The 23,491-nt window shown below is 41.3% G+C and overlaps 1 protein-coding gene across 1 annotated transcript in view; it reads left to right on the top strand.

Annotated features, from left to right (window-relative positions):
• ntrk3b (neurotrophic tyrosine kinase, receptor, type 3b) overlaps positions 1-23,491 on the top strand; it is a 263,519-nt gene that overhangs the window by 27,644 nt on the left and 212,384 nt on the right. The window contains exon 2 of the mRNA XM_080729839.1: positions 15,955-16,029. Coding sequence (XP_080585965.1) covers positions 15,955-16,029 — 75 coding nt within the window. The remainder of the gene's footprint in view (positions 1-15,954; positions 16,030-23,491) is intronic.

The following is a 23,491-nucleotide window of genomic DNA, read 5'->3' as shown; positions in this document are numbered from 1 at the left end:
GCATGAGCAATATTGCCCAGTATTAAATAAAGTCGTTTTTTTACATGAATTCCAGCTAAATCAGTAAAAACGCCTAGCTCGTTCAGTGTTTAATGTGATATAGCAAAGCAGAAATGCAAACATTTACCATATATATCATATGAATTGTTTGGTATTGAGTCAAAGTCAATGTATCATGATGATTTGTTAAGTTAAAATTTATATTAGTGTTGTTTTTTTTAAACCAAATATCTCCTGGGTCAAAATGACCCGAACAGAACGAAGGTGTAGTGAATCTGAACAGAACCACTTTCAACCTTTTAGGTAAAAAGAAAAGAAAATCAAATAAATAATAATAAATACATAATAATAAATAAAAAAGCAGAAATAGCTAATTTAAATAGCTCACAATATTGTATGTAATATTTAAGTTGTAGTGAAAATAGTGGATCTAAGATCCACTGTTTTCACTACTTCAACACAACACTGTCATATGGTGAAGTATATCGTCGTTGTCGGGTGGAAACCTCGTATCTCCAAGTTTCAAATGTGTACGTTCTTTCGCAAAGTAAAGCCCTGCTTCATCGCACAAGGCCGTCACACAAAAGTAGTGAAAACAGCAGATCTACAAGCACACAACGCCTCGCGCTGCGAGGCGTTGTGTGCTTGTAGATCGGCTGCTTTCACTAGTTTAGTTCTTTTTTTAAATGATAAATGCAAAACGAACGGTTTTGGACATACAAGGTTTTCACCCGACAACGACGATATATAACAGGGCATTAATGTATGGGGGGGAGAAGAAACACGGAGATACAAGGTTTCTGCCCCACAGCATCTGTATGGGGCATTCCTTTCCCTGCGTAGCTCAATCAGTAAAGAATAGCACTTCTGTCGGGGATAGGGGTTCAATTACCTGTGTGACTGCCTTGCTCAAATGCATTTTGACAAGATATATTGGCTGATAATGTATACATTGGCCACTGCCAGAGTTATCCTAATGGCCATTCTATTACAGTTCGGTGCAGTTTCTCTGACCACAAGTCCACCCTGTCAGCCAGTTGCCTACTGAGGCCCTTGTTTGGAGGACATTTTATGAAGCTGTTTTCATCTTCTGTCATTTTAGTCACATGCATTAAGAAGGAGTCTGTATCTGCCTGTGTGTGTGCATTTGCATGTGCTGTATGCAACAAGCACATTTTTTTTATTATGTCTGACTGGTGAGAGAAGCCGGCGAGAGATCAGTACTTGATGCTCTTTCAAGGGCGTAGGGGGGGAATTGGGACTGACTTATGAGGGCCCAAGGTTGAGGGGCCTTAATTATTTTATACTTTAGCTATTGAAAAATAAAGCTTGTAGATCTGCTATTTTTTGAAAGTCCTGAAAATGTGTGCAAATCTTTGAATATACCGGTATGTATTTTTTAAGCGAACATTTGTAACTCAAAGTATCCAAATTGTAACTAAATATTTTGAGATGGGGGTTTTGTGGTCAAATACCTCTCATTTTGGTGGTCCCTGGTGGTCATGGTGGTTTGAGCACCACTGACATAGAAACAGGTTTTTCCAAAAAACCTTAGAAGGATTTGAAATATTCAAAGACTTTTTTACGATTTTTCAAAAATAGCAGTTATACAAGCTCGCAGAGCGGCACCGAGTGCCGCGCTGCGAGCTTGTATATCTGCTATTTTTCAATAGTTAAAGCACAAAATAATGCGTTCCCAGTCTAAATGGGTTAAACCCCCTCCCCCTATGAAGAACATTCATGGGGGGCCCGCAGTGAATCCTTGTACCCAGGGCCCAGAATTTGGTGCGACACCCCTGGAGATCAGTAATACTTGATGCTCATTTGTAAGCTGTGAAGCCATGGAGTATCGTTCCGGCATAGCGGATACATACTGTACAGTACACATACATGCACACTAATGCAGTGTAATGACAACTCACGCCTCTCCACGCTCTTCCATAATGGAACAGCTCTTGTTGCCCTTTTATACTACACGTCTCTGCATTTTAAATACCCATCAACACTTAACGTAGTGATGTGGATAAGAAGCAGCATGTTTTTCCATTTAATCGCAGTCAGATGTGCTGTGCTGAAAGTGTTTTTATGTTTCTATTTAAGACATTAAAGTTCCTATCTTATTTTTAATGGTTATTATTGATCTGCAGATTTAACTGCACATGGATGCCAACTTGCATGACTGTGAGACATGGAGGCTTCATACATAATACTTCATACTCCAGTTATATGCATATAGTGAGCTGCCCAGTACAACCACATCAATAATAAAATAATAATAAAATAGTGTTCTTGTATGCGATTAATTCAATTATTTGTACAAATCCCTTTTATATTAATCAGAATTCTCTCTTTTGGGCTAGCTATGCAGCCTTCCTGAGTAAAAGAAAGGCAGGGATACTGCTGGTAACTGGACTGCTTAATGGATACTTTCCATTTAAAACCTTTTTGAACAAAACCAAGGTTGTATGCAAGCTCTAAAAAAAGGAATTAAAAATCACTGAAATATGTCCAAGCTTTATTTATCACTTGAGAACCAAAAGTGCTAAGTGCTGCCCACAATTAATTCAGTGCAGTGAGACGAACATTCTGCGGCAATGTGTCGTGAGGTTGTAGAACGGATGTTTTCGATTAAGACATTTGTGTATGTGGAAAAAAAGTATCGACCCCCGGGGGACTCCAGTATGTAGGGTTTAAGTATTTAAAGAAACATGATGCAAAGATTTTGAGATGAATGGTAATGGGGAAAAAAAATCGTAAATGTAGTTATTTAGTTGACAGTGCACAGCTCTGCCTATATATGAAGCAGAGCGAGAATGGAACCAAAGTGTAGAGTAATGTTCCGGCAGTTCAGCAGAGACATATCTGTTTTATTAAACAATATTCCAATAAGGCTGTGCTGAGACTGGCTGTAGATCATCTCTATGAAGCTGTAAATCACCAGGAGCCAGAGACATTAGAAACAATGGGCAGAATCAGAGCAGATTACTGTGAAACGGCTGGTAAGATCTTCTTTGCTGTTCTGTTAAGAGTTTCCCCTTCCATCAAGATTTAGAAATAGATTTGTGAATGCATGTGAGAGAGAGAGAGAGGAACATTTGTTTTCTAATTTACTATGTGGCACCGTCCTGGAGTGGCAATTACAGACCTGCTCCCAAAAAAAGCATGTTTTTGTTTTTTGTTTGTCTTTTTGAAGCTTACAGACAGGGGCGTCACACCAAATTCTGGGCCCTGGGTACAAGGATTCACTGCGGGCCCCGCATGAATGTTAACTATTGAAAAATAGCAGATATACAAGCTCACAGCGCGGCACCGAGTGCCGCGCTGCGAGCTTGTAGATCTGCTATTTTTGAAAAATTGTGAAAATGTGTGCAAGAAACCCATGTTTCCATGTCAGTGATGCTCAAACTTTTTCATGTGAAGGACCCCCAAAATTATATGAATTTGGCCACGGACCCCCATCTCAAAATATTTCGTTCCAGGGACCCCCCCGGAAGCAAAATTTGAGTTACAAATGTCCGCTTAAAAAATACATAGGCTATTCAAAGATTTGCACACATTTTCACGACTTTTCAAAAAAAATAGCAGATCTACAAGCTTGCAGCGCGGCACTCGGTGCCGCGCTGTGAGCTTGTTGCGACCGTAGGTCGCATTTACTATCAAAACCTCCACCGGCTGTCCGTCTGTCCGTCCGTCCGTCCGTCCGTCTGTCTGTCACACGTCACACGTCACACTTTTGCCCTGCTCATATCTCCACAACCGTTGCCCCCATCCATGCCAAATTTTGCACACACACTCCTTACCTGCCAAACTACAACCTCCAAGGACCCCCGGAGCTCCAGGGACCCCCAGGTCCCTGGGGGACCCCCAGGTGTAAAAAATGACCAAATGTGCAAAAATGACCACCCCAACGGGGCTGCTCACGGGGAATTCCTGGGGACCACCCACTCCTGGTGCTCCAGAACGGATGCAAAAGTGGTGGCGCCCCCAGTGGAGGACCCCCTCCACTGCAGCTCACATAAAATGCCGTAACTCGGGCTAGGAGCGTCCGGGAGAGCCGGGGCCGGTACCTATTCGTCCACCAAGGCAACGCGGAGACCCCACCCCTCATTTCTCACATGGCCCTCTTCTAGCGCCACCTTCAGGCCGATTTTTAAAACACATTTTTGGACACTGCTCCTACAGTTTTTGCCCTAAAATCACGCAAATCGCTACAGAGTATGTCTACACTCATCCCATCAACATGAATCTGTCCCATATAGCGCCACCTTCAGGACGATTTTTAAAAACACATTTTTGGACACTGCTCCTACAGATTTTGCCCTAAAATCACCAAAATCACCACACAGTATGTCTACACTCATGTCATCAACATGGATCAGGAAGATTTTGGAAAAACACATTTTTGCCCTATTTGTGGCGATAAGCAACCTACGGTCGCTTATCTCCCGATTAGGGAGTCTTACTGGTATATCTGCTATTTTTCAATAGCTAAAGTTACTAGGGCCCCTCCACCTTGGGCCCTGGTAACTCAGTCCAACTTTCCTACCCCTTGTGACGCCCCTGCTTACAGATCCTCACTAAAGACATCCATCAGAAGGATGGAGGAATGACTGGCTCCTTTTATGGTGTGTCATTTGGTGTTTGCCCCAGTCAGTGTTTTCATTTAGATATTCTCAAATTATGGGGGATTAAACTTGTAGGGATGATGATTATTGCGACCGAAGGTCGCATATACTCTGAAAAACCGTGTCGCTTGAGTGACCTACCTTCCTTCCTTCCTTCCTTCCTTCCTTCCTTCCTTCCTTCCTTCCGTAACCTTCCCCCTGTAACCTTCCTTCTGTACGGGAGTGATGTCAGTGTGATGTCAGCGAGTTGTGACATCACTTCCTGTACGGGGCGGCTACACGAAATGTGGATAACACTATATATGGAGATAGTCCAGTCCATCATGTCATAGTCCCATATGACATGATGGACTGGACTATCTCCATATATAGTGTTCTCCACATCTCCATGTTTAGGCCCTATCGCTCACACCCTAGGTGGGGTTGGCGATAGGGCCTTTTTTTGTGTGGAGTTTGCATGTTCTCCCCGTGTCTCCTAGGGTTGATAACAACTAGAATCGTCAGAGAAACGCTGTGGTTGGCCAGATAGTCAAGAATTGGCGCGACCTCGCCCTTTAGGGCGAGGTCGCATGTCACCCTGAGGTCGCATTCCACCCTCAGGTGTCTTACTAGTTTATTATTCATTATTGTGTGAATGGAATTGAGTGGTCATGCTGCATTAGCATAATATACTAAATAAGGGTACAGGTTCTCTAAAGCTCCCATAATCTAGATCCCATAGCAGGGGGTTTGATCAAGAGAAATACTTGATATATACTTTTATTGAACAGAACATGATTTTTAAAGGATATAACCACAACAAGGGAGATGGGGAAGGTGCCTTATTATTTTCTGAGGGGTAGTTCTCCTTTTATACAAAGGAGCGACACATTATTATTAAATGGTAAATGGTGCATTTATATAGGGCTTTTATCCAAGGCGTTTTACATAGATTGTGCATTACATTCACCCATTCACACACAGATTCATACACCGATGGTGAAGGAAACCATGCAAGGCACCAACCTGCTCACTGGGAGCAACTAGGGGTTCAGAGTCTTCCTCAAGGACTCTTCGACACTAACTTAGGGGGAGCCCAGATTCGAACTGGGAACCCTTCGTGCTCTAATGACGGTTTCTCTACCCCTGAGCTATGCGGGTATCGCGGGATCGGCACTAAATCGGTTTTAAGTATTGACGGTTCAAGTGGTTAAATATCTGAAAACACAAATTGACAAGAATCCAAAAAACACTGATGATCGTGCTGTCAAACAATGAAACTATATGGAATCTATGAACAGGTTGTGGGGGTCCCTGCTTCATCTCTCTCTCAACTAAGGGGTCCTTGGCCTGAAAACGTTGAAGACCCCTGCTCTAGGGTTCTAAGTGTTTAAAGGTGCACAACATCTAAAAAAATAAATAATAATAATAATAATACAGGATACAAGTCAGTGTTCAGAATATACTGTACATGCATGTTCAAAACCTATAGTATACTAACTGGTTGAGATCAGTGCTTCAGTTAGCAGGAACAGGTTCTATCTTGTATTTGACTTTGACTGAAAGAAATCTGTGTCCTCAGAAATGCATTTATTGCTACACTGGATATTATATAATTTAGTAGCTTTTCATGGTAGCTTTTTTCTATTTTCTTTTTTGGTTTGAAATCATACTACTTTTCTCCTTAAAAAACATTTGCTTCTCTTTCTTAAGTGGTACCAAAATAGGACTAGGCTGTGAACACAGCTCATTACAACATCCATTACCGGTTCATCTAGAAAAATGTGTGCATGCGTGCGTGTGTCCTTGCCTGTGTGCATGTCTGCAGTTACCAAGAGACAAATGTTTAGTTGAATTAGCCACTTGAATCCCAGCATTCCTATTTTTGGCGGAACATTCGCCCTGGAAAAGTGATTTGGCTTAGATGGAAAAAAGACGTCCAAGTACAGTTGTAACTCTGTTTTACTAAGAATAGAGGGTTTTAGTGGTTAATCCTTCCCCACCTCCAGAAGGCGCAGCAATTTAATAACTTCAATTCTAAGACCCAGATTGACTATAGGTTTATGCTGCTCAAAGAGTGCCCAAATTACCAAATTGGCTTGCCATGCTCTTCACTAACCTTGTGCAGTGCGAGGAGAGCATGCCAAATTAAGCAGGCGAAAATATATTCACTTTACGTCTGATATGATTGTGTATATGCAAATTACACGTAAATGGGATTGTTCTGCCCACACTGTTTTAAAAGTGCCGTAAACGCAGCGCACAAAGACCTGGCATATCCTAAGGCAGCCAATGGAGAGTCCCGCATATTCATCCTCCTCTAGTATCTATGTTTCAACTCTGAGGCTGAAATAATCAGTTCCATGTACTGAATTGGCTATAGACATACTATTTGTTGAATTACTCTTAAAGCTATGCAATTTGCTCTTGCAGTTGACAAAACGGTACAGTTTTCATATTCATTCATTTCTTGCTAAACTCAAGAAACTGGAGCACAAAAAGAACATACTGTAATTTGTCTTTGCAATGCTTTTTTATGAATCTGGGCCTGGGTTTCTTAACTGTTGTTCACTTTAAGTACTTATCCAGGGCGGTTTGACATGAGTGATCGGGTAAGGGATCATTGCCTTACGCAAGACACTTCAACCGTACATAATGTATTTGGATTAAATGTATGAGTTCAAATGTATGAAACTGGTTTGCCACTTGGGTGTTGTGCATATCCATGTCTGCAGACCATTTTATAAAGCAGTTTGTCACCAACAGATGAAGAAGGATGCTTTTTCTGGTTGTTCATGTGTACTGTATGATTAGCATAGTGGTGTTGGGATTCTGTTTACCTGGGAGAAATCAGACAGCAGGCAGAGAGAAAGACCCTGATATGATATTTAATACCTGGCTGTGACTGATTGATTGATTGATTGATTGATTGAAGGCTTTATTAGAAGTTTGCATAGGAAAATGTACAGATTCATGACGGTACAGTTCACTGGTACAAGGTCTACTAAAAGGAGATCCATGAAAAGACTAAGCTTATTTCAACAGGAAACCATTAAAGTATCTCATATAACATTGAATGACAGACAAATAGAACACAGTACTATGCAGTAGATATGTAAAGAAAAAAAGAAAACAGTAGGTCTATACAATCAGTAAGTACAGTATATACAATATATACAAGGAAGGGGCAGGTAACAGTAAGTCTAAACAATCAGTATGTACAGTATATACAAGGAAGGGGCAGGGAGGGTAGGGTTGGGCTAGGTTTTTACCAGTTGTGAACGGCTGCTGCCTGTAAGTGGTTTTTTAGGGCAATTTTAAAGGATGCTAGTGATCCACACTCCTTTATGGCCTTCTTATAAGGATTTGGTGATCTACATAATAAGTCTGTGTAGCCTCTAGTTAACTGAAATGCTGATGAAGTTGAATTGAAGTTTTACAAACTGCAGAACCAGAACATACTAAAAAGCTGGGCCTAATAAAAAGTAAAAAATACAAATATACCCACTTAAAAAAAACTGTCTGCTATTGCATTTTATTGTCTCTGCCAGACCGAAAGGCATGGCAGAGACTATGTTTTGCCCCCTGCCTGTCCGTCATTCCGTCCGTCCGTCCGTCCGTCCGTCCGTCCGTCCGTGTGTGTGTGTGTGTGTGTGTCCGTCTCTTACCAGTTAATCTCCGGTACCGTTGGCCCAGTCACTGCCAAACTGCACATACTCCCTGGATTCCAATTCGTAACCTCTTTTTTCACATGGGCCTATTCTAGCGTCACAATGGGGCTGATATGTGCCAAACACATTTTAGGACAGTACTACAGATTAAAAAGCTTCCAATGTTTGCAGGATTGTTCCGTTTTGAACAAAATGCCTCAAATCATGAACACAGGGTACAATTTTGGTAAACTTGTGCACACACATTTCCACTAGGCCGAGGAAGAAATGTCACTTCAGATTTTTCAAATCAGCCTCATGGTGACGCTATAACAGGCCGATTCATGTTTATACCTAGAACTCCACCGATCAGTGTAAAACGTTGTATACGCAGTGCACAATCCCTAGAGGCCAAGGAAAAACCTTTGCCCTGCATTTTTCACATCTGCCTTTTATAGCGCCACCAGGAGGCCAACTTATGTAAAACAATTCTTTTTTATATTACTCCTTCAGATTCTATCCAAAAATCACACAAATTGGTGATTAGTCCTGTGATCAAGATGGATCTGTCCGATATTTCATAATCCTTCGTAATTGGCTAATATTAAACAAAGATTGCAGAATTGGTCCGTTTTTAACAAAATGCCTCAAATCATGAACGCAGCGCGCAATTTTTGTGAAATCTTGCACGCACATTCCCACTTGGTCGAGGAACAAATGCAACCCTTTTCACATTGGCCTTTTTATAGCGCTACCAGCAGATCAGCATTAATTTTGCAAAACAAATTTTTGAAACAAAATGCCTCAAATCATGAATACTTACAATCACATTGGCCTATTATAGCACCAACAGGACGCCACAATAACTTACCTGACCTGGCGGAGATCTGTGCTCGGAGGAGCACTGCTTCTAGTTCTGTAATGATGTTATCAGTCTGTGCATGTGCAATCTGTCCAGTCTACATGGTACAAAGGATGAGGTACATACCATACAGGGCTGTCACGATATGACATTTTACATGACGATTAATTGTCACTTAAATAATTGGCGATTAACGATTTAATTGTGTTTTTGTCATTGATAATTACATTTCTGTTTGGCTTGTAGGTTTTGAAGTTGTACATGGTAGATATGACACATATCCTAAATATACAAAGAAATTACTGACATATTTGACAACTTACTACTTAAAAAATAACATTGATAGTGGAAATAGCCGATCTACAAGCTCACACCGCGTCACGATGCGACGCGTTGTGAGCTTGTAGATCTGCTATTTCCACTATTTCGGACATTTTTCAACATTCACGATTATGACGATTATGACAAAATAATTGTGATAATGTCAAATAATCACGATTAGACGATTATGTAATAATTGTGACAGCCCTACGTACAGTACAGTAACATTTGTTTTCCTGTAAGATTTGGCTGTCATCAACCACATGAACCCTAACTCAATAATTCCGGTCATAATAGGCGAACATTCTGTAGAAATAGCAGATCTATAGGCTCACAATGCCTTTTGTGCGAGATTGTAGATTGTAGACTATTTTGGTGAAGAGAGTTGGTGTAGAAGGAGAAAAGGTGGAGGCCAAGCAGTGTCAAAAACTGGGAGTTTTCTTTTTTTTAACACTCCTAGATATGCTAGTATATAACACATGTAATTCTCATACATTATGTCACATAGCCCATAAACACTGATGAACAGAAAAACAATGTGTAAAGTTATACACTATCAACAACTAATACATAAAATAATGAAACTCACATCAAAAGCAACCCATTAAGAGCTGAGGCCGATTCTACAAAGACTTCTAAATCAATAGTTCTCACACTAGAGATTTTTTCAGAAATGTTCAAATAATTGCAGATGTACAAGCTTGCGTATATCTGCTATTTTTTTAATTAATAGGTTAAGGCGCATATTATTATAGCTATTAGTAGACTTCAAACGTAAACATAGAGAGTTGTCATGCCAATGTGGTGCGAACACTAACACAGTGTAATGTAACTTGTTGCAACCTCCATGTAGCGGGGCAGATAAATGCATTTTTGCACTAAAATACTTCACAAGTGGAAAGAAACCTAAAACTTTTCACAAGTACTCCTTAGGGGTTGTTCCTATGATAAAACACGTTAGACACTGAAAAATCAAAATGGCTGCCATGTTTCCAAGATGGCTGCCTCTGAACAGTACGCCAGCCAGTTAATGTCCGATTTTCATAATATTAGAGTTGTTTTGTATGTTTTAAAACATCCTGAGTTCATTTATTACACTTTTAAAGCAGCCAGAATATCCTTTCTGACTTTTGGTTGGGGTCTTTCCTCACCTGGGACCCCCCAAACAGACCCCTGAGCCTATTTCAGTAATCGCTCTGCTCCTGCTCCAGAGCAATGTTAAATTAGATCATAAATGAAGCATAAAAGTTGTTGTAACGAGGGCTCTGAAAGCAAAAATTAGTAGTAGCAAATACCAGGGGTCTTCCACGGGGCATCCGGGACCCGGGGGTCCTCAGAGTTACTACAGGGGGCCTGCCGAATCTTGATGGGTACTTTTCTTTTTTTTTTTTCTTTTTTTTTTTACATTTGAAACCGTTTTCATTAGTATTCTCGGTATTATTTATAAAAAAAAATTGTGTTAGACAGACAGGTTCACAGCTGTTACTGCAGGGATTGCAAGAATTAAGGTATTGCAACTTCTCACTTTGGGCGCGCAGACTAACATGTCCATTTATTGCTCTACACTCACACTGACAACACAACACACACACACCTCTTTGTTATCATCACCCCAAAACCCGCACCCTATCCTCTTAAAGAGCTCACGGTCAATTGTACCCAAAGAAATTCACTACTATATATGTCCTCCCTAATAGTGTTGGCAGTTTCCACTATAGCATTTGCTATTGTTTGAGCAGCTGCACCGTCCCTTGTAACCTGCTTTGCAGCCACATTTGATGAGCTCAAGTACTGCCTTTAGAGCAGGGAGGGCAAGAAACCTGACTGGAACATACCCTCCACTCTCTGAATTTCATCTATTTTCTTCAATTGGTGGAAGCTCAGGGCAATTTATCAGCAGTGTTGTTTTTGTTGACGAGACGATGACGAAAATGATTTCGTTGACGCCCCTTTTTTTCATGACGATGACGTGACGTTAACGTAACGAGCTAAACATATGTCTGATGAAAATATGACGAGACGAATGTGTGTTTTCGTTGACGTAACGAAGACGAGACGAACATCTGGTCTTCGGACGACGTTAAATAAACATGCATGAAAGCCAGACAATATTATTGTAGTTGTTTCAATGGAGGAGTAGTGGCCAATCATATGGAACGTTCTAGGACGCATATAGCAACAGGCTCTGTGATTGGCTGGGATGTCGGCATGATTACACACGTGTTGTTTGTTGTCGTCAACTTTTTTCAGAAGTTAGTTGCACACATTACTGCTGGAAATGCTATTACATTTCTATTGGGATATGAAAGCTAATCATCTGATTGAGGAAAGACCTACTGTAGGTCTGCGTCATGCAGCAGCGCCGTCAACATTAATTAATAGATTTGGTCGTCGGAAAAGAAGACACGATATGGATATATTTTACAATCCAGGAAATAATGCAGGCTTACTTACGACGGAGCGGCTGCAATTCCAATCCGGTAAACTGACGGTCCTTTTAACAAAATGATAGTCCTTACTCCTTTGCCTTGAGACGATTTGCTTATTGACAAGTTGACAACTGTCCCATCCGTGGTCGCTTTCCTACTAATACTATCGCAACGTTTTCTATAACATCTGGTGCTAAGCTTCAGGCTAATGTTGTCTTTTAAGCAAACGTAAATTAATTGGATTGTTTGTTGCAAACTGTTGATGCAAACTTTGTTTTCGCTGGATCATGGATGTGGAGGTCGCTGTATGCGGAGCTATTATTCCCAAAGGCTAAGTTAGTGACGTAGTGGTTGTTTGTTTCCGGTTAGCGGCCGCCGACGATGCGTATGACCGTGACGTCACTTGTAAATCCTTGGAACTCGGGGACGGTTCTCAGTACTGTGTGTGTGTTTGTTTGTGTGTGTGTGTGTGTGTGTGTGTGTGTGTGTGTGTGTGTGTGTGTGTGTGTGTGTGTGTGTGTGTGTGTGTGTGTGTGTGTGTGTGTGTACTCTGTAGTGTGAAAGTGCAAGTGGCCAGTTCAGTGATACCATACCAAAAAAGATGCATAGTATTCTTATATTATATTATTATGATATTGCCTCCTGTGTGAACTGTGCATATAAATAGGATGGGGCAGGTGTAATATACACTTGTTATTAGCCCATATACCGGTACATATTGCTTGAATCATGAATTCAATTGCACCTGTCAACTTTGATTATTTCCAATGTCTATTAAATACTTTATGTATTTATTTAAAGACACATTTTTCTTTTTGACTAAAACTATTGACTAAAACTGGACTAAAACCTTTGTGTGGGTTCGTCGACTAAAACTTGACTAAAACCTTTTGAGTTCTAGTCGACTAAAACTAGACTAAAACTATCAAGGATATAAATGACTAAAATCTGACTAAAACTAATAAGCATTTCGTCAAAAAGACTAAGACTAAGACTAAATCTAAAATGCCCGCCAAAAACAACACTGTTTATCAGGTATGACAAAGTAGGCTTCATAATACGATACCTTCATCAAGGGACATGATTTTGAGGAAGTGCAAACACGTGAAGATTCCTTATCAAGTCCTTGCCTCCGGTACGCCTATTGGGTTCCCCAATAGGCGGCCCGCCGGCCATTTGAGGCCCGCGGGGGGGTTCTGTCCAGCCCCCACCAACCCCAGTAAAAAAAAGAAAAAAATATTTTGGGGGACCAGTGAAAGTTACAGGTAGGGTGAGTGCGATATGAAACATAAGCTTACCTTAATCACAGTAATCCTTAATCATTTTCAATCATATTCAAGGGCTTTTGGAGAGAAATGTGACAGACAGAGCACTGCAGAGGGAAGGTGCGTGTGTGTCTGTGTCCAGCTGATGCCATTAAGTAGTTGACAGCCCCTCGTTAATTGATCAAAGGAAGGCAATTACTGTATGTCTCTGCACTGTCAACTAGCTGCTGTTATACAGTACAGATGCATACTTTTCAAGCAGACTGGTTAATTGGTTCTTAACTTATTTTGTTTCAACTTTAAGGGGTGCATTTGTCATAATAATTATAATAATGGTGGCATAAGAGCAGCAACAACGCTAGTATATCTGAAATGTCACTGGAGTAGTGGGATCACAGCCATGTGTGGCCCTCGGCTTGGTACCCTATAATTCTTACTGTATTGTAGTGAATCTCTTTGGGCGTAATTGACCATGGGCTCTATAAGAGGATAAAATGAGGGTTTTGGTGTGACAATAACAAAGAGGTGTGTGTGTGTGTGTGTGTGTGTGTGTGTGTGTGTGTGTGTGTGTGTGTGTGTGTGTGTGTGTGTGTGTGTGTGTGTGTGTGTGTGTGTGTGTGTGTGTGTGTGTGTGAGAGAGAGAGAGAGAGAGAGAGAGAAATAAATGGAAATGTTGTTCTGCGCGCCCAAAGTGAGTAGTTGCAATTCCTTCACTATTGCAATCCCTGCAGTAACAGCTGTCAACCATAACTGTTTAACACAAAAACTTTATAAATAATACTGTGAATAATAATAAACCATCAAAGTACAATACATAAAACCAGGATACATAAAAACGTTCAGTTTCAAATGAAAAAAAAGAAAAAAAAAAAAGATCTCATCGAGATTTGGCAGGCCCCCTGTAGTAGCTCTGAGGACCCCCTAGGGGTCCCGGACCCCCCATGGAAGACCCCTGTTATTTGCTGCTAGTCATTTTTTCAGATCTAATTTAACATTGTTCTGGAGCAGGAGCAGAGCGATTACTGAAATAGGCTCAGGGGTCTGTCTGGGGGGTCCCAGGTGAGGAAAGACCCCATCAAAAGTCAGAAAGGTTATTCTGGCTGCTTTAAAAGTGTAATAAATGAACTCAGGATGTTTTAAAACCTACAAAACAACTCTAATATTATGAAAATTCAATATTAACTGGCTGGCGTACTGTAAAACATATCCGAAAAGGCAGCCATCTTTAAAACTGGCGGCCATTTTGAAAATTAAGTGTCTAATGTGATTTTTCTAAAGAATGACCCAAGAGGTACACTCTGTCAAATTTTGGTGCTTCTTTCCACAACTGAAGTATTGTTCTCCTTAACTGCCCCACTAATGGCAGGAGGAAAAAAGAAAGTAAAACTGGGGTGAGTGAGTGGCAGTTCCAGGACCATGGACAGCTCCTCCATGCCTAACAAATAAGCTAATGCGTTTCACCAGTGGTATTATGATCAACTACAACACAACAGACCTAAGGGTTTTATTAGTGTGGTTGCCTATAAGGCAACACACTATTGTTCTGTTCCAAGTTTATGAAGTAACTTTTAGCCAATGAGGAAGCAGCATTCTTGTGACGTCACCTTTATGCTATAGGGAATCAATAGGGAATCAATATTCCCTATTGATTCCCTATCCCTGCCATTTCCAATTTCCAATTGCATCTTTCTAGTTTCTCTCACCATTAGTAGAGCTGAATATTGTGACGGGCATGACACTTCCTAAGAATCCTTCCATTCATTTTGGCACATTAACACATCACTGATACTGAACAGTGTCGCCACCATGGTAACAGCCACATGCGGAAACAATGCCCAAATAGATGAGATGACTGACATCACTGACTGACATCACAGAACACCATATACAGTATTTTCTATTTGATTTATTTATTAGATCCCATTAGCTTACTGTGCAGTTACAGCAGCGACTGTTCCTGGGGTCTTAAAAACATGTCATCATCGACAACATCAGCTTATTTTACATAACATACAATCCATTCATACAATACACAACTGTACAATACAAAAACACATAACCCGTCTAATACATTTGAGAGCTCCACAGTACCAATTCAAACTCACAAGCAAGTATTTATACATAGCTGGGGGTATTTTTATGTTCCTGTGAACATATTTTAACTGGACCTTATCCCAGCCTAACCCTTAGGCCCTTACAACAACCAGCGTTCATATTGATGCAGCAAAATCCACAAACTGTCTCTTACCCTAACCTAGGTTCATATCCCACCCCCACATGCCTAGCTGTGTTCTCATGTCTTTTTTATGGCCTTGTCTGTATTTCCTGTGAAGTGCAATGAGTCTCCTTTTATAATGAAATGTGTTATGTGATATAGATACACACACACACACACACACACACACACACACACACACACACACACACACACACACACACACACACACACACACACACACACACACACACACACACACACACACACACAGAGTTAAAGCTTCAAAAGAGAAGCTGCTTCTGCGCAATTAAATATCTCCTGTTGCATCAACGTAGTTCTGACAAAATGACAGCCCACCATGCTGCTGAACCCCCTGCTGGCATCCCTGGCCTGTTTATTCTCTCTCTCTCTCTCTCTCTCTCTCTCTCTCTCTCTCTCTCTCTCTCTCTCTCTCTCTCTCTCTCTCTCTCTCTCTCTCTCACTCTCTACATATTAATAAGGATGGTTAATTTATAAGATCTTTTTCTCTCTCTCTCTCCCTTTCTGTCTGTCTGTCTGTCTGTCTGTCTGTCTGTCTGTCTGTCTGTCTGTCTGTCCCTTTACAGACACGTAGAGAACTGGACTGGACTACAGACCTTGAGAGATGTGGACATGGCGCTGTACACAGGACTGCAGAGACTGTGAGTATCTACTACTACTACTGCTACTACTGCTACTACTGTTGCCGCCTACTATTACCACCACCACTTCTACTATTAGAGCCAGAGCAATACCTCACGAGGTAGAGTGGCCATGGGAGGATGGAAGGTCACTGGATAGATCCCTGACTCGTCCAGGCTTCGTGTTGAGGTGTCCCTGAGTAAGACACACTGAACCCATAACTGCTCCCTGTGTGTGCCCTGGGGCTGTACGCTGCTTCTAACAGGGTGCATGTACCCATCGTTGATGTCGGGTGGAATCCTTGTACCGGTATGTCCAAAACCGTTTGTTTATCATTTAAAAATTTAAAAATTGGGAAAATAGCTGATCTGCAAGCACACAAAGCCTCGCACCTTTGTGCGACAGTCCTGTATGATGAAGCAGGGCTTAACTTTACGAAGAAGGAAAAAAGTACAAATTCGAAACTTGGAGATAGTGCCCGACAGTGACGATTTGCCCATGGATTTTTTGAGCGGTGCTAACCGCTCCCATACATGGCTTTGTGTGTATGACCTTGTGTTTTTTCAAGTGTTTTCCATGGTATCCAATACTGACGTCGTCACATATCCAATTGTTTTTCCATTGTACCAAATACTGATGTTTGACCCCCCATATGGGATGGGACATCATATGGGTCTATTATCAGCATCATCATCAGGCATCATCAGCACCACTCACGTCACACGGGTGTGATGTCTTTGTTATACCACCACCACTACTACCACCAACTAATACTATTACTACCACCAGTATTACTTCCTGTTAATAATAATATGTTTACATAAAAGAGGCCTGATTACTCCCTCTCTTTCCATCTTTTCTGTTCACGTCTACACTTATTATTATTGTCTAACTGTCTCTCCCTCTACCCTCTTTGAACTCAATCAATCAATCAATCAATCAATCAATCAATCAATCAATCAAACAAACTTTATTTATAAAGCACATTTTACACAACCTTAAGCTGACCAAAGTGATATACAGGTGAAAAGCAGTTTAACCCTCTAGCACCCACTGTTGTAATATTACAACATTTGTATTTTATCAAAAAAAAAGGTTAAAATGATTGTATTTTTGCTCCCCCTACCACCTAAACATCACCATTGGATTCTATTGTTTAGTATTACAAATTATGCCATTGGCCACAATATTTGCATATAAACAGTGATGGGCAAGCTACTTAATGTAGTAAGTAAATGTAGTAAGCTAAGCTACAAGCTACTCTCGATGAAATATAGCTTAAGCTACAGCGAAGCTATCCACAGAGAAATGTAGCAAAGCAAGCTACAAGTTACACGGCAAAAGTAGCTTACTACAACAAAGCTACTTTTAATTGTTTTGATCAACTTCATGATCAAGTACAACTTTCCACCAAACAAATAGGCAGGCAAAAAATGCTCAGTTCGATTGATTATTATAAAATTGCAAACAAGCCCTCATGTCTGGCTTTTTGTGTTATCCTTTCATTTACTTTTTAAATTAAATGTGTACCTCTTCAGGCTGAGACCCTACCAAAAAAATAAAAAATAAAAAAAACATATCTGAACTGGGGACCCCACCCTGACAAGCAATTGGAATTAGGAGTTGAGGCATTACATTTAGTTTCACTCTGTTCCACCGATAAATATTGTGAAAATAGCAGATCTACAAGCCCATCATGCCTAGTCGGAACACAAGGCGTTTCAAGCTTGTAGATCTGCCATTTTCACAATTTGTGCCTCTTTTACTATATTGTCAATTTGGCCAATGTTTGACCAGTTTTTATAGTTGATAACTTTTGATGCAGTTTGGTCTTTTATTTATATTTTTTTAGGTATTAAAAATGTCAAAAAGGTCCTTAAATTGCCACTTCACTGTCATTAGTTAGCTGTGGACAAAAGAGTGCACTGACTTGTGTGCTGTCGGAACAGCTGATAAGTTGCAGCCAGCGGTGGACAGTAACTGAGCAAATGTACTTGAGTACTTTTACTTTTATTTGTACTTTAAGTAGCCTATTTTTAAAACCATGTACCGGTATGTATTCTTGAATACTTAAACATTTAAAAGCAATAACTTTTTTATTCTTACTTGTAACATTTTGACTGAGCTACTTTTACTGTGGACTGGAGCGAATGTGACCAGGAGTACTCTGTACTCTTACTCAAGTACTCAGGTCGAGTACTGTCCATCTCTGGCTGCAGCGCCTCAAACCTGATTATGCTCCACCCCCGGAGATCTACAAGCTCACAAAGTTAGCATTTGCAACGCGATGTGAGCTTGTATGTCAGTTGTTCTTACCATGACGTTGCGTCGTTGCGGGGTGAAGTGTCTCGCTTTAGTAGCTTCTCTAACACACAGAGGAGGTTCGTTGAATGAAGTGAAAGCAGCGCTGCGCAGAACAACATGTTTGGGGATCTTTTGGGAATTCTTTTCTTCACAAACTTTATTTAGCAATCAATTTTTGCCGGGATAGTAACGTGTAGCGTTTGTTGGGCGCTACGTCACTACTGGGGTCTAAAAATAGCTACGCTACAGAAAAAGCTATTTGGTTCAATCAAAAGGAGCGGCGCTACCGTGACGCTACTGAGAAATGTAGTTAAGCTATGTAGCGTTGCTACTTGTAGCTCGCTACTGCCCATCACTGCATATAAATACCCCCCACAGAGGCGTGTCTAGAACATATGTTATTATTGTGAAAAATATCCCCCATATGTAAATTAGAGCATGATTTATGATTTATGGCTATAAAACCTTAAAAAAACACCATCTGATTATTATTATTTTTTCAAGTATTTCTATTTTTTGGGTCTTAGAGGGTTAAAAAATTACATCAAGAAAAAATGTAAAAACAAGCAGAGACTTCAAAAGGCAACAAAGAAAGATAAGACTGATATTTAGGAGTTTTTAAAAGCCAGATAAAAAAGGTGCGTTTTAAGTTGTGACTTAAACATCAAACATATAATTTTCCAAATGTCTGTCTGTCTGTCTGGCTGTCTGTCTGTCTGTCTGTCTGTCTGTCTGTCTGTCTGTCTGTCTGTCTGAAACAGCGTTTCTCCTCAGTGGCTGGAGCAATTGATCTGAAATCGCATCACCATTAGCATATGAACACACCTAACATAACTGTGAAGCCCGTTTGTCACTTTCACAAATTGTATGCTGTATATTAGCATTTTTATGGTATATCTACTATCTATTCTGCATCTAGCATGAGGCTTATCTATTCTGCATCTAGCATGAGGCAACATGTTTAACCAGCTATGTGTGTGTGTGTGTGTGTGTGTGTGTGTGTGTGTGTGTGTGTGTGTGTGTGTGTGTGTGTGTGTGTGTGTGTGTGTGTGTGTGTGTGTGTGTGTGTATGCGCGTGCGCAGGCGTGGGGGTGGGGGGGAGTGTCATGGCCCTGTTACAGATGTTGTCCAAAAATCATGCAGATCGGTACACAGTATCTCTATAGCCATTAAACGAAACGGGTATTTCTTACATTGATGCTCCTACATATTATCATGTAAGCACCAGTTAAAGTTACTTTCCATCCCTCATATACTGTGTGCACAGTGCACCCCATAACCCACACACTGCACATCATTTCAGAGCTCATATCTTTGAACGGGTAAGGACTAGTTTCAATAGATTGAGCAGATCTGATGTGGGAGGGATTATGCCAGAGCTCTGGGACCGCCACCGCAAAAGCACGGTTTTTCGGGTTTGGTCTGTTGGCGGAGTCAGCAGTGACTGGCCTGCGGACCTCAGAGCTCTGGGTGGGTTATAGCGCTCTACAAGATCAGCCATGTAGGAGGGGGCCAGACCATTTATTGATTTAAAAGCAAAAAGGAGGATTTTAAAATCGATTCTATATTTGACCGGGAGCCAGTGGGGTGAGACCTGTCTCTCTCTCCGCCCTCCGTCTCTTTCCTGTCATTACAAGACAAGTGCTTCTGAAAAAGAAAAGTATCTTATACAGGTAGTTAATTATTATTAGAATAAGCATATCGTCTCTGTCGGGTGAAAACCCTGTATGTCCAAAACGATTTAAACTAGTGTAAAAACAGCCCATCTACAAGCACACAACGCCTTCCGCGTTTTGTGCGACCGCCTTGTATGATGAAGCAGGGCTGTACTTTACGAAAGAACGCACACATTTGAAACTTGGAGATACAAGGTTTCCGCTCGACAACGACGATATGGAGCTGCCTGTAGCCCCCAAAAAAGTCAGGATTAACACTGGAAATAAGAATGTTGAATGCAACTCATGTAGAGAAACAAGGAACGTGAGAGAGAGGAAGAGAGACAGATGAGGTTAAGTGGGAGATACAGAACAATAATGCTGTGCGTAGAGAGATGGGTAAAACAATGCTGTAGGAAAGATGGAGAAAGAGTTGAACATTTTCAATGCATGTGATTATTTTTTAAATGTAGTTTATTTGTTAGAGCAGTAGAGAGACATGTAGAAGGTTACAGAGGACGGATGATATGTTACACATACAGTATATTTGAATTGGATCCCAACCCACGCTGGAAAGAATATATTATCTACGTAATATCTTACTGTATATTTGATATATTATGTCTCCTCTCCTTGATCTCTGGGGTTTTCTGCTCAGGGAAATAGAACAAGGGAAGACCACCAGGTCTAAATTAGCATTTTCCTCATTAGCATCCTTCTCCTCTCACATCCCCACTCGCTGCCTCAGTCTCTCTCTCTCTCTCTCTCTCTCTCTCTCTCTCTCTCTCTCTCTCTCTCTCTCTCTCTCTCTCTCTCTCTCTCTCTCTCTCTCTCTCACTCACTCACTCACTCACTCACTCACTCTCTCTCTCGCTCTCTCCCCCTTATCTCTCTCTCTCCTTTTATGTTTCTCTCTCTCTTCCCGCGCTCTCTGACAGTTTGACCCCTCCTCCACATAGGGGAAGAGCCGAGGCTAGGGAAGGTGGCGAGGATGCATGCGCCATTGATTGCTCCCTAATCACAATCTCAAAGTCTCTCACTTTTGTTTTTCTCATGTGGCTCAGACTCACCTCTCTTATTCTCTCATTTTCGCGCTCTTGTTTCCATCCCCCCACTTTTTGCCCTCATATGCTATCCACTTCTCTACCCAATATAGTTTGGTTGAGGCAGGAGATGACATTTGAAGTGGGTTTTCATAGAGTTACAACCTGGAATTCAATGGAAGGGACAAGTCTGTTCAAATCAATAGATAGAGAAAGAGAAATAACACGGCATTCCTCATTCTCCACTCATGGAGCACAGGAGCGACTGAAAGATGATTGACAATGGTTTGGCTTATATCATGGCCAGGTGCTGTAGCTATTCAACCCAAGATTCTATACCACAGTATCACACATGACACAGTGGAAGGCCATGTCCAGAGTTCAATTTGTCTGATATATTTGATATTTATGTTTATAATATCACAATCTAATAATGTTATATTAAAAATAAAATGTATGTTAACCACATTAACCCTGGCATTCCTATTTTGGGAATATTTTCAAAATGTGCTATTTTTTTAATAAAAATAGTGGCAACAATAGCTGATCTACAGTTCATAATGTGTTGCATCACAGCGTGTCGTGAGCTTGTTTATCTGCTATTTTCAATACCCTTGTGCAACAATCTTGTGTGAAGTGGCATTACGAAGAAAAATATAGAGATAGGAGGTTAATGCTTGACAGCAACGAGTAGATGCTGAGAATGAAGACTGAGTCACATGAACAGAGCAGAAGGTGAATGACTTCCATTGACAGCTGTGTGTAATGAAGACACTGTGTTACCACACGCCTGCTGTCATCACTGGATCACACTCATCACTGGGCACATAAAACACACGCAGGGAGAAACACACCTCTCACACGCCCACACATGTACACTCAGACACACATGCACACACACACATGCACACACACTGCAAACAAGATGTACTTAGTGATTGCTGGTCATTTTGCATGAGATAATCTGTCATGGTGAGAATCATGGGCACGGTAATTTGTTGAAAGTGTTATGTACAGAGAGGGAAAGTAGAACTGTGTACTTTTTCTTGCTAAGATCTTCATCCATCCATCCATCCATCTTCAACCGCTTATCCGGAATCGGGTCGCGGGGGTAACAGTTCCAACTGAGACTTCCAGATTTCCTTATCCTGAGCAACTTCCTCCACTCCCTCTGGGAGTATACCGAGGCGTTCCCAGGCCAGTTTGGAGATATAATCCTTCCATCTGGTCTTAGGTCTGCCACAGGGTCTCCTCCCAGTGGGACGTGCATCGAGGACCTTCCTAGGAAGGCTCTCGGGGGGCATCCGTACTAGATGCCCAAACCACCTAAGCTGACTCCTTTCCAAGTGAAGGAGCAGCGGTTCTACTCCGAGTCTCTCTCGGGTGATTGAACTTCTCACCCTATCTCTAAGGGAGATACCAGCCACCCTTCTGAGAAAACTCATTTCGGCCGCTTGTACCCGAGACCTTATACTTTCGGTCATGACCCACACTTCATGACCATAGCATAAGTGAGAGTGGGAACGAAGATTGCTCGGAAGACAGAGAGCTTTGCCTTACGGCTCAACTCTTTTTTCTTCACCACAGTGCGATTTAGCGACTGCAAAACCGCTCCTGCTGCTCCGATTCTCCGGCTGATCTCCTTCTCCGTCTTCCCCTTTCTCTCACTTGTGAACAAGACCCCTAGATATTTAAACTCCTTCACCTGGGGTAACTTTAATGTTTCAATGTTTTATGAAAATATTTACTTTTCCCATTTGCATTTACTTTTATTATGTATGTACATTAGCTAATTAATTCATTGACATCCATGGTGGGAATGTAATGCTAACCACAAGTTGCAGCACCTCCAGCCTGCTTTGCAACTATAAGATTCAGATTCCGGATTGAAGATTCAGTCTTTATTAGTTGTATTCTCGTATGCGTATGAGAAGTGAAATGTTGGTGCGGCAGACTCCACCAGGCTGTGGTACAACAACTGTCCAATAGTACAAAACATAATACAAGGTTATAAAAAGTTATAATACACGTAAGATACACGTAAGGTACTACTTAAGCAAGTATTAGTGTAATAACCAAATAAATGTGCAAATTCAATGACCATAGAATAATTTAGATTATATGCCATGTTTTATAAACCCTACTTGGCTTGGAAATAGTGCACAGTTAGTGTGTGTGTGCGTGCGTGCGTGCGTGCGTGCGTGCGTGCGTGCGTGCGTGCGTTTGCGCTTGCACTTGTGGGTGTATGTGTGTGTGTGTGTGTGTGTGTGTGTGTGTGAGAGAGAGACATTTTTTGAGCGGTGGTCACACCGTCTCCATAGCGTGGCTGTGTGTGTATCCGTGTATGTATGTATGTATGTGTGTCTGTATGTAGCCTCTGGTGTAGCCTCAGTACCCCTGGGTGACCAGAGAGGTGCTGTTGAGTCTAGCCTGCCCTGAGCATCAACTGCAATAGCAGCGGTGGCACGCACACACACACA

The sequence above is a fragment of the Nannobrachium achirus genome (assembly GCF_963921795.1).
Source record: "Nannobrachium achirus genome assembly, chromosome: 7".
Classification (NCBI taxonomy): domain Eukaryota; kingdom Metazoa; phylum Chordata; class Actinopteri; order Myctophiformes; family Myctophidae; genus Nannobrachium; species Nannobrachium achirus.
The sequence above is the reverse complement of the archived record's forward strand: the minus strand, read 5'-3'. Positions and strand labels throughout refer to the sequence as shown.